This window comes from Schistosoma mansoni (genome assembly GCF_000237925.1).
Source record: "Schistosoma mansoni, WGS project CABG00000000 data, chromosome 3 unplaced supercontig 0044, strain Puerto Rico, whole genome shotgun sequence".
NCBI lineage: Eukaryota > Metazoa > Platyhelminthes > Trematoda > Strigeidida > Schistosomatidae > Schistosoma > Schistosoma mansoni.
In genome coordinates, this window is record NW_017386006.1 from 1,295,780 (window position 1) to 1,308,874 (window position 13,095).

Sequence of the window (13,095 nt, forward strand, 5' to 3'; positions counted from 1 at the left end):
GTCCTGGAGTTCTAGTGGGAAGCAGTGACCAGTGGAGTTCAACCGGGTCTGTTGTGAGATAACAACTCACTGAAGGCAATTGGTGAATGGTCGCTCATAATTCGTGGATCAGTTGAAGTTAGACATTAACACCGTTGGATGCCGACTCAGTGGACTATCGGTTAAGTGCTCATGCGCGAGACTGATAGGTCCTGGGTTCGAATCTCGCGAGTGCGGGATCGTGGATGCGCACTGCTGAGGAGTCCCATAATAGGACGAAACGGACGTCTGGCAGTGCTTCCAGGTTTTCGATGGTGGTCTAGCTTCAATTGACTCATGATTCCAACTTTGAAATATACACTTTGTTTATTATTTTCATGAGCCTTATTATTTGACTAATACTCGTTGTCTCAATGCACATTGTCTGGGCCTCAATTACTAAATGATACAACTCTAGTGCGAAATAACCTGAAACTAACGTATATAAGTAGGAATCAGAATCCGTTGATTTACATGACTTAAAGGACATTGGATTTCGCCTAACCCACAGTTAACGGTTTTTATTTTGAATCAAGTCATATTTATTGTTATAAGAGGTAATTTAAACAGAGAAAGTTTAATGAATTATCTCTATGCATGTAAGGTGAATGTTATATTTTCTAGGCATGTTTCAACTAGGTTGCCATAAATAGCTTATGTAGATTTCATCCGATATTTTACTTTCATAAATAATATAATTTAATTCAGGAAACAGTTTCGATGGACATCTTTTGATATCGGCATATTTATCTCAGCACAAATAATTCTCGATAGAGTGGTAAAGATCTAGGGTTAAGTCCTGTTCTAACATGAACGATGGCTTGCATTTTCCACAAGACCCATTTGAAATAATATTTATGTTGAGTGTAATTATTAATGAGAGGTGAACCCAGTAGGCTAAACATGTGATTGAGTACTGTGTAAAGTAGATTGTTATCCTTCCTTCTTAGACTGACATCAAATGTAATATATTTGGAGTTAGTCAACAAGATGACCTGAACCTAGATTTCATGTACGTTGGGATTTATCAACAAAGGGATGGGAATCTCACACTTTAAGGGTCTACGATAGCATGAATTTCATTCAAAACGTATTGTGTGTTAAGTATCAACAATTAAAAAGCCAAAAATTGAAGCTTCCTGTCTTTTGCTTTATTTATAGCTCAAAGGATGTACATAAATAAGTAAAACTCTTCATGGGAAAAAATCACAATTATAAAGCACGTTGAACAATAATCCGTTCGTTTCACACGTATTTTCGAGCCTTATTTTTACCGCCTACACAAAGAGCCTGGCCTTTTGTTTTAAGACTGTAGGCAGCATTCTATTCATTGCCTATTGATTACAGTTTACATGTGATAGGATTCTTTCCTATTGATAAAATGTACCAAATATTTATTTTCATTGGTTGAAAAAAATGTCAAATGGTATGATATAATTATTATTTTGCTTTTTTGTAGGCTCGATATGAATGATAATTCAATGTCCGTATTACTATATTTAGTATGCATTTTGAAATATGCAGTACTGTAACTGATGTTTATAGGCAAGAATTACTATCATTAGTTTCGAAACTCATAGCTTATTTTCTATGAAAAACAATCTTATCACCAAAGATATTATAATAAGGAATTGTGTAATTTGTTATCATTTGGATTATCCCTTTATTGACTGAATTTTGACCAATCTTAGTTGAGATATATGCATTCTGTGCGGACTGTCTCGATATAGTCATCACGTCACAATTTTAAAATGGATAAAATGTAGTTAGGAGTGGAATCTAGAATTCGGGTTTTGACCTTATTTGAACTCGCCACCTAGACGTAAGTGCATTCAAGAGTTGATAATCGATTTAATCGATAGAATAAAGTCACGTTAATATTTATACCGATATAAGATGAATCAAGAGAGATGTAGCACATTTAAGAGTACTTTACAGGAATAGTATAGGACAAAAACACATATGAAAGGGGGTTGCGGATTACAAACTATTGTATGTAGTTTAGCCTGAAGTATGAGTAGTCATCAAATCATCCTTTCTGGTTTGGTAGGTCATAAAACAATTTATTCAGCGACCGAGTCATTTTCATCGGATTCATTTTTAAAGCTGTACAATCGTACATAAGTGATGAATTATAGACCAACGAATAATTGTATATTTGTTAGGATTTGATAGATAGTGAAAATTAGATTAAGAAAGAAGCTTAGTTTGTTTCTTAAGAGATCACTTACCAACTCTCTCCTTTTCTACTTATTAGAGTCCGTCACTATATATGATAAACATTTACAACTCTGTACCCCTCTTACCGTGTGTTTCAACTTTATTCGTTCACATGGGATCGTGATCAGTCTTATTAAAGTAATTCATAAGTAAATTTTTATAACCTATGACTGGTTACTCTACTATAAAGTGGATGAATTTTAACAAAGCAGTATATTAAGCAACAGAAATCCTAATTCATTTACGATTTTTAAGGAAAGTTATTAAATAACTCTGAATAATTACTTGGATAGGCGCATCTCCTGCCTGTGAAGCATCAACAGTAAAGTGAGCTGGTTGTTGCGCTCGTGCTCCTCTGGGCTCTAGACCTGGACCATAACAACGAACACGAGTTGGGTCAACCACATCTCGTATGGGAACTTGGAATGGACTACCTGTTGAAATAAAAATAAATGGAGTTTTGTTCGTAGTTAATTCGCGATCAGGTTTTACGAACGAAGATTCATTAAGTGGAAATAACAATTGGTTTGATCACTTCTATTTCCCATTTATTGCCTATACGATTATTTATTGATCTTCAAATGGTTAGGCACTGATAAGTAATATATGCCATAATCTGAGAATCATATGAACTTCCGTTCGATTATTAACCTAGCTAATTACTCTCCTCTAATTGACTAGGTCATTAAGGAATGACTACTGATTACATGTATCAGTTAAAGTGGGAACACAATGAAAATATGAAATCTAGTAAAAATTAGCTTTAATGGTAAGTACCATTGAGAAGAAAGCATATATCAAAGGGCTATTGCTGATTTTTTCGACCATTCAAGAACTATTAATTTTCTATTACTCATCTACAGAACCATTCAGTATATGGCTGAGCGTTTATGCTCTGGCGTAACTTCTAAATATGAAATTTATTTGTAACATCTAATACAGTCCTCATTGAATGACATTTGTATGTAAAAACTATATACATAAGTATATCCAAACACGCTAATAGTTTTAGTTCGAGTAAGATGCAATTATATAGGTGTCTACAATTCAATGGATTGTAGCTTAAACACTACCTATTAAGAAGTCTAGGATAAGCCTAATGATCGCAATAATCAAGCAAGGTCTTCGGATAGCATGGAGCTAACTAGATGATTCTAATCCACATGTCCAGATTATAGTTATAGTTGTGATTATTTTGAACAAGAGTGGAGCTAGTTTTTTTTCGGAATGGATACAAGGGATTGTATTCTAGTTCTTCTGACGGAACACAGCTTGTTTTTAGTCAAAACTAATAGTATAGGCAATCATCTTTCATGTATTATTATCTTGCGTCTCCCACTTCCCATTCAGTTGTATACTGAAGTAATATCATGTCACAATCAGCTGCTGATGGGATTGAAAAATAATTAATGTCGGGGAGTTCGTTGCACTTGTATATACACCCATATACTAAACACAGCCAAACCTAAGGTCAGGTAATAATTTTTGAGCATCAGTTGTACTTTAAAGGGTATCATCGGGGTGAAAAACAAACTCACATTCGACTATGCGAAACGCAAATAATATAAACACTGTTTAATCCAAATCAAATACTAGTTTATATGTAGTTATGTCATAAAAATTCCTGTAGAAAAATAGTTCAACCTGCCTGGAATATTCATATCGTTAAATTTAACGAAGATATCATATGTTCCTGCCCGTGTTGGTAAGTAGTCCACTGTACATGTTCCATCTTTATTATCTTGACATTGTATTTGAGCGTCAGCTGGCCCTTCTAAAGCTAACCCAAGGGCACCTTGACCCGCACCATCTAAGTCAACCGTAAATCTTTGTGGCTCATGAGTGAACCCTCCTTCTAAGCCTGGACCGTAAGCTCTTACTCTTGTTGGATCACATCCAGGAGCAACATTTACTGGGAAGGGACTACCAGGTACTGGTGCTCCATCATAGGTAACCTCAACGTGATGTAAGCCTGCAAGAAGTTAAATTGAGAAAAATTGAATGTTTACCTTTGCATTGATTTTAATGATTTGGAATGTATTAGTTTTAATTTGTTATCAATAATAAACGGAAATCATGGGCAAATATTTTTGTGAACAGGCTGTGGTATTAAATCTAACACTAACAAATACATCATGCATCAGCCCAAAACATTTATCTATTATTTTAAGTTTTTTTGCTTTTCCAGGTAACATTTCAAACAAAACTATACTTTTGTGAAAATTAGAAGGCTCTTGGTTAACAGGATGTTATCCATATGATATACTGGAAGATATTCCTCATCATGTTTCAACGAAGTTTTTAAAAGTCAGAGTTCATAGTAGAAGTACATAGAATTTATCGATTTATCCTTAAAGGTTATAATCATAGAAACTAATTTTATAGGACTCATGATTTCAACTATGAAAATACTGAAATCTCCACATAAACCACTTCTGATTATAATTATATGCTCACTAGTGACTGACTTCAAGAGATATTTCCTGGAGTTCTAGTGAGAAGCAGTGATCATTGGAGTTCAACCGGGTCTGTAGTGAGATATCAACTCACTAAAGACATTGATGAATGGTTGCTCAATTTTGTGGATTAGTTGAAGTTAGACATTAACACCGTTGGATGCTGACCAGCTCAGTGGTCTAGCGGTTAAGCGCTCATGCGCGAGACTGATAGGTCATGGGTTCGAATCTCGCTCGCGTGCGGGATCGTGAATGCGCACTTCTGAGGAGTCCCACAATAGGACGAAACGGCCGTCCAGTTCTTTCACGTTTTCCTTAGTGGTCTAGCTTCAATTGACTCATGATCTCAACTATGAAAATACTGAAATCTCCATAAAAACCTCTTCTGATTACAATGTAAATTAACGAAAATATAGTTTACTAATCAAAAAATCTTTTATAAACTTACCATCATCTATTGGAGAATAACTGCATTTGTATGTTCCATCGCCATTGTTTTGTATTAAGCATGCTGTTCTTTGTTTATTCGGACTAACCACAATAGCTTTGACTATTCCCCTACTTTGTGGATCAACTGCTTTAGCATCAACTGTGAATTTAGCAAATGATTCTTTGAAAACACCTTTCAAGATGAAATAATAAAAGACGATATTTTAAAAAAAATTCATCAAAGTAGAAACTGGTTTAATAATCGTTCAAGCATTCAGAAAATTATTAAAACGAACATATTTTTCACATCTAGAATGACAAGCATGTTTTATGGATAAAAAGTACATGCTGATTGATTTCATGAAAGTTCTTTGTCATGCAACATCAACGTCAGATCTTTTTATAGGTAAACTTAATTAAAGAGATTTACGTAACGTAGCCATGCTACATTATTCAAATCTGTATTTAAAGAAATCTGTCATGCGAACTGGAAATTTGTAGCATTCACTGTTGATTTTGCCTACCAGTTGGCTGTAATCCAGGACCGTAGGCATGTACTCGGGATACATCGATATGTTCTCTTCCAAGTGGAGCTACTCTTACAGGGAATGGACTTCCTTTAATGTGTGTATCTTTGTATAAAACATTTACAATATATGGTCCTGGTTCAGTTGGTAAATAATCTACGCCACATGTTCCATCGCCGTTATCATTATAATTTATTTTAGCTTCTGCAGGTCCTTCAATTGTGACGCTTAGTGGAGCAGGTGGAGCATCTTGACTATCGATTGTGAATTTCGCCTGCTTTCCAGCTGTTGCACGATAAAGTCCGTCACCATAAGCGCGGACCAAAGCTGCTGCTTCAGGTCCAGAAATAGGTGCTGAAGTAGCCTGCTGACGTCCAAAATCTTTTGGATAGATAGGCTCTTGCACTGCAGCAGGTGGAATAGCGTTTGTACGAAATGGACTACCTTTGACTGGTACACCTCCAACTTCAACAGCAACAGTATGAGGCCCAACAACAGTTGGTGTAAAGGAAGGTGTATATCCATCTACGCTTTCAGCTAAAGTGCATGGTACACGCATACCGTTTGGAGATTTTACTGTTACAGTTGGTTTCGGTTTACTATTATTTGGTGGGCCTGCACCCGCAGTTATTACATCAAACTCCGTTGGTACACCAGTAGTGATATCTGATTTGTGAAATAAAGATAGTAAACTTATTTCGTATATTAAAATTATACTGGAAGTAATATATATATTCACTGTTTAAAAAGCCTGTGAACTATCAATTACCATTGAACTAACTTACTTGACTATGTAGTTGCGGAATATTTCAATGGTGTATTCCGGTAACAGTAATACTATCTTTTTACAAAACTTATGTTCATAAGACAAGAATTATGGGATATTATTTGTAAAGATGTTTTCTGGAGATTGTTGTATTTTATAATAAACCTAATGGGCTGATCTTGGTTAAACAATTATAGAAAATCAAGAACCACTAACAGGTGTTTCGGTTTAGTATGGGGCTCTTTAGTAGTGTCCATACTAGGGGACCCAAAACCTTATATCTCACGCTTAATTTCTAGGCCACTGAGATGGGATTCAATGGTTTATATTCCTAACTTCAGTCGCTTCACAACACTGAGCAACCCTATTCCATCATCTGGGGTGGATAACTATGAAAACATAAATACTGAATAAAAATGTATATCATGAAATACTGAACATTTTGAAGAAACAATAGAAGATATTTATTTTCCTGTATACTATCTATTTGAAACGTCAGTCATTAAGCACAGTCCACTTTTACCTACTCGAAGAAACATTTTGACTCATTTAGTTTATAAAAGATTTTCCTAATATTCTGTGGGATTCATTCATGGAGTTTGTACTTTCACTACTTCCTTGAAAACGTTTAAATGATGTATTAATATTGAAGGGATTTTAGCGAAGTGATGAAAGTTGTCTATAAAATATTGGACAGTGTATAAAGTGAATAAAGTCATGAGAACAATATGGTTTATCCAGAACACGTGATCATATGTGAGTATGGGGTTGTGGAGATTCCTGAATTTTGTTGGAATCATGAACCGATCTAAGACAACCATTGATAACATGTTAGCAACTGGACGGGCATTTCCTCCTATCAAGGGACTCTTTATCAGTGCGTATCCTGGAACCTGGACCCGGCGGATCTCCGGTCTTACTAGTGACTAGCTCCGAGAGGAAATTTCCGGAGTTCTAGTGAGAAGTCGTGACCAATGGAGTCCAGCAATGTCGAGTGTGAGGAAGATACCTGCCGAAGACAATGCAAAATGTTAGCTCACTGTCTTGGATCAATTGAAGTTAGATTTATACACCACTGGATCCCGGCTCAGTGGCCTAAAAATGAAGCGTTTGGGTGTGAAATCGAAGCTCCAGAGTTCCATTTCGGAGTTTGGAGTCATCGATACACATTACTGAAGAATCTCACAACAAGATGAAACGGCTGTCCAGTGCTTATATATTTTCGATAGTTAGTTAATTTAGATAGATTCGTGATTTCGATAAAGTCTGATTGTATAATAAAGAAAATCTTTGTAGATATCGGGTAAGTTATTAGATAATTAGTCAAACGTAGATGTTCTATATGTCTTATTGAGATTCAGTCTTTTTTTTAATATTGACTTATACGTTATAAGCATTATGTGTATGCATTTAATAGGGTAATTCTATAGGATTATTATGTTCATTGTATCCAAAAGAGGAATCATTTCAAGAAAAACAATAAGTTATAGATGAATAAGCATCTTAGAGAGCATTTCATAGGTAATATCTTTATAGCTAAGAAATCCATTATTTTTCTAACGCTTTCTCTTTAATTTACTAAATAATTTAGTCTGTTTATATTTATAGAGGTTATTTCGAATTAAAATTGATGATGGAAAGATTTTAATATAAAGCTGATGATTAGAACTGTTATCGTTTCCTCATTCATATACCTCTTCATTATTACAAAGGTTATAGATTTTTTGGCAAGACTATAATTTATGGATGAACCAATCAGATTTATGATAATAGGTATTAGATTTTGGCGCGAAATTCATTCATCCATTTGGTTTAAAAGCGTTTTGATATTTTAGCTATCAGTTCGTGATGGAAACAATAAATCTAATTCCTAACCCTAATCATTAACTGTAAATCATAATCCTTATTCTTTACACAAGTTTATAAATCACATTTAGCCTTAGTAAGTAAGTAGATATTCTCAATGCCACTTTAGTGTCATCTAAAGGTCGTCCATAAATTACAGTCTTACTAACCTTTTATCACAAAGTTGATGTTTCACTGTGGAAATAAAACCAGTTGATAATTCTTTTATTGATTAGAAGTATTGGAAACAGTGGGACTAAGTAACATTGTTTCTATGAATTACTTAATTGAATTCTCTTTAGCACGTTGCAGTGATATCAAAAACTACTATTTAGTTTCGCATAAACTAAGCCATATATACGTACAGTATTACTATTTCTTGTGGCAGGATCAGTATTTACATTTGTAGTTTAGAATTATTTAGTTCAGTCATGTTTTCATTGATAGTCCTAGTTTTAACGACGTATTATTTCTTATTGATTAAGTGAATTGATAATGTATGCTACAATATCTGAAGAGACATTGGAAACCAGAGAGTACTGGATAGATAGTTTAAAAATCCTCAACAGTGAATACCTTCAACTATGTCAAGAACAGAATCCAGGATCCTCAGATCTCATGGTGAATTCTTTCAGTTATGGTGACTTGCATATAAGAAAAATGCAGAAATTCATATTATTTACAAGAATAATACAACAGTGAGATGTAAACAGAAACTGGTATATTTTCATATATTTATTGGCTTAATAATTAAGAGAGTTTAGTATTTTAGTAAAAAACCATGCATAGTAGTAGTCAAAGAAGGAAAATTACACCACGAAATAATACGATACTATTAAAGCATCAATATAAATTAAAACAAACTTTAGCATAAATTACTTGGTTCAAGATTTTCAACATGAATTTTCGACATATCGATATTTGGTTTAACAGGTACTTTAAATGGACTACGTGGAACTTCTTGATTATTGAAAAATACTTGTACAGTATAATAAGGTCCTGGTGTATTAGCTGTATAAGCAACTTTAAATGTTCCATCTCTCATATCTTGTGTATCCATAGCAACATCACGTCCAGCTTCATCGGTGACACTGATCCCAACATTACCTTAATTTGGAAACAAAAATAGTGGAATATCATTGAAGGTTATTAAAAGACGATAGCATTTCATGATTTGGCGTGACAGCTTTAAAGTGGACTGCCAATTCTAGGCTTTGAATCAAAACGTGGTTTCATCTGAACACATCTCGGAAGCCAAGTATTATCATATGTGCTTAAATAAAAGCGTAACTCAAAAATGTACATAAACCTGCGACTCATCACTAAGTTGTATTGTTACTATCATTAACATCATTAGCAATGGGTAAAGTTAATACACATTCGTAACAGAATTTCCCTGATTTATGTAATATTAAGCCGAGTTCTTTGATTCATTTATCAATGATAATCTAACAATAGTGTCAACAATGAATGGCCTTATTACTAAATTACAAAAGAATCGTTTTTGATTGGGATTATGAATCAACTGATGTTAGACCACCACTGAAAACCCAGAAACACTGGATGGCCGTTTCGTCCCAGGATAGGACTCCTCAGGAATGTGCAGCCATGATCCCACACGCGGGAATGGAACCTGGGACCTTCGGTCTCTCGTGTGAACGCTTAACCTCTAGACCACTGAGTCAGTATCCATCGGTGTTAATGTCTAACTTCAACCAATCTACGAAATCTCGCAACCATCTTCCATTGTTTGAGGTAGATACCTGTCTCTACACACATTGATACACATTAGTTCCGCTGGTCACTGATTTCAATCAAAAACTTAACAATCTCCACAACCCCATACTGATAAAAATCTTTTTTATTACTGACTTCCATTAAGCAGCCCCCAAATACCCTGGTACGGCTAAGGGTGGGGAGAGTCCTCTCTTTCTCTCGAAATACTCTCATACGCTCAGAGGGAAGGCCACTGTTAAGGAATCCCTACTCACTGCCTTCTCGAGGCTAGGGTGTTGTTTACAAAATCGAGAGGACGAAAAGCAAATGTTCGGTGCTTTAACTGGGTTGGTGGGTACGGAGTATCCATTTAGGAGAGTTGGAAAACCATGTTCCTAAGCCAATAGTGCACATTGGCTTCTGGATCCTAATGGAACCAATGGCGCATGAACTTATTGTTGGTCACCGACTACCATGAAACTGCCTCTCCTCTTGGTGAAAGACTCGGAGAGTGGTCCCCTAAGAAAACCACCTGCTTCAATTTGTGTGCCCAGACAGAATCTCATCCCACACGCAGACTAAATGACGACTACAATTGGAAAATCTATCTACGCTTTAATTTCCATTCTTGCAACTCATACTCAGAACTACTTGTTAATACTCATTTTTTATTTTACACTGTGTCACTTATCTGTTCCTTTATTTCCATTTTGTATATCGCTTTGTTCTTCGATTTCTAAAACAACTCGGATGTAGTGGGAACCCTGTCCTATCTGAACGATCCCATGTTAATGACTGGCCAAAAGTTGAATAATATCACATAATACGAATTCTAAACCAACCTTTAAAGACCAACAATTGTAGTGTTTCTTGACATCAGGACTGCCTTCGATTCGTTTAATAGCACCGTTCTCTAGGATTGTCTATTGAAGAAGGGTGTGCCTGAGAATTTCATTAACATCTTAAGAGCCCTATAAACAAACACCTCAGACCGAGTAAGAGCATACAACTAGCTCTCTCCATTGTTCGCTGCAAGCACTGGGGTTAAACAAAGTTGCCTAATCTCACCATTCCTCTTTAACTTTGCTTTCGATGACGTTCTGGAAACAGATTTGATGGATGCAGGTAATGGTGGTATGGATCTGTTGCCTGGAGAAACATTTCTCGATCATAAGTATAAGGATGATATTGTCTTACTGTGTGATGATACCCATACCCAAGCCATACAATCCGCACCTAATCAGTTCGCAATTAGTGTCCATAGGTATGGTATGCACTTTGCACCTTCGAAGTGCAAATTACTTTTAAAAGACTGGCAGGACCCTAATTCTGCGCTCACTGTGGGTAGCGAGCAGATAGAAGTAGCCACGAAGTTCGTGTATCTGGGTAGCAGCATAAATGCTGGTGGCGGCGTGAGTGTTGAGATCAATTCACGTGTAGTGAAAGCCAGAGCGGCCTATGCTGATTTGGGCTATTTTTGGCTTTTTCGTGATGTTAGATGATGTTTCAGAAGAGAAGTCAGTAGAGACATTGCTGTAACTTTCTTTTACTTTAGAGTAAGTAAGTGTAACTTCTTTAACTAAAAAATTCTCTGAGGTCGTATTTTTCCTAACTTAACTTCTCCCTTTATCACTATTTTTTATTGTCACTCTCATACACTAATTTCTGCTCACTTTTGTACTTCTTTTTATTATACTCATCTTCATTTCGCTATCCCATCACAATCTCATTTTTATTGTGTGGCCCTTGTATATTTTAGTGTCTCTCTGCACCAATGTTTATATGTTCAAATAAATATTAAAAATTATTCACAAAGTAGATCTATAATTTTGGTCAACGCTGTACAACACTCTACGGAGCTTATTATTATTTTTGATCAAACATAACTGGGCTTGGTAGATTTCTTATGGCTATCAGTTCAGGGTGGTATGTAACTCCATATATCGAATATAATCGAACAGATCACATATTACCTGAAGGTCACGTGTCAGTCGGATTTTATGTTCAAATGGACTATTCATCGAGCCAAGGTCGTCGCCTACGTGTTTTGGTTAGTCTGGGAATCTATAAATATGAATGAGCCATAAACATTACCCGAAATTCGATAACAAAACTTCCTACACGGTTTTGTAGTTCCGCCTCTTCATAGACCGTTGATTAAGTGTTAAAACCATGTCTTGTGACTAATCAGGCTTCAATATATATATATATATATATATATATATATATATATATATATACTGTGCAGTTATATGTAAATAATAAGAAAGACCCATATAACTGGTATATACAAGATTTGATCTTTACTAAGGTAGACTGTCTTAAAGCTCATATGTATCTACTTATCAGTCATTCACATAAGATCTGTTGGTAGGATATGAAACATAAATATCAAAGTCTTCTTAATTCATTTTGAATAGTTCTCTACTTAATTATTGGAACATATTAGAAGGGGGTTTTGTGGAGATTTTAGTAATTTTATATAGTTGAAATAATGAATGACTGGCTGCATGAGGTATTTCCTGGAGTTCTAGTGAAAAGCAGTGACCAGTGGAGTTCAACCACGTCTGTTGTGAGATATCAACTCACTGAAGACATTGGTGAATGGTTGCTCAATTTTGTGGATTAGTTGAACACCGTTGGATGCCGGCCAACTCAATGGTCTAGTGGTCAAGCGCTCGCGCGCGAGACTGATAGGTGGTAGGATTAAACTATACTGCTGACCTTTGAACGAATTTTAAATGACCTTGAGAAATATTAGCCAATCAGAAGACAGTTAGTATACAGTAAAAATATATTATACAAAACCAAAGAATTAAATTGGAAACACTTCTTTTACACTGGTCAAAAACTTCTCAAGGTCAGATATAGGTTCAGAAGTTCTAAAATCATAGAGCATACGGTACAGGAACACATCCATATGGCTCCATAGTAGTCGACCTCTGAAACCATGATAAGGTCTCAAAAATTCTTTTCGCCTCGACCACATAGCTTCAACGTTGTTGGTATATTGGTATGGTTTACGGTTTAGGGTTAAGGGTGAGACTATAAGTTATGGACGACCTATGAGCGACGCTAGAGTGATCTTGAGAGTGTCAACATAATAACTAAAAACAAA

General features: G+C 35.5%; 1 protein-coding gene across 1 annotated transcript in view; it reads right to left on the reverse strand.

Annotated features, from left to right (window-relative positions):
* Positions 1–13,095, reverse strand: part of Smp_000100 (filamin) — a gene marked incomplete at its 5' end in the record, with an annotated part of 93,364 nt that overhangs the window by 40,142 nt on the left and 40,127 nt on the right. The window contains 5 exons of the mRNA XM_018791450.1: positions 2,524–2,672; positions 3,887–4,210; positions 5,143–5,316; positions 5,648–6,316; positions 9,141–9,368. Of these exons, the coding sequence (XP_018645395.1) occupies positions 2,524–2,672; positions 3,887–4,210; positions 5,143–5,316; positions 5,648–6,316; positions 9,141–9,368 (1,544 nt within the window). The remainder of the gene's footprint in view (positions 1–2,523; positions 2,673–3,886; positions 4,211–5,142; positions 5,317–5,647; positions 6,317–9,140; positions 9,369–13,095) is intronic.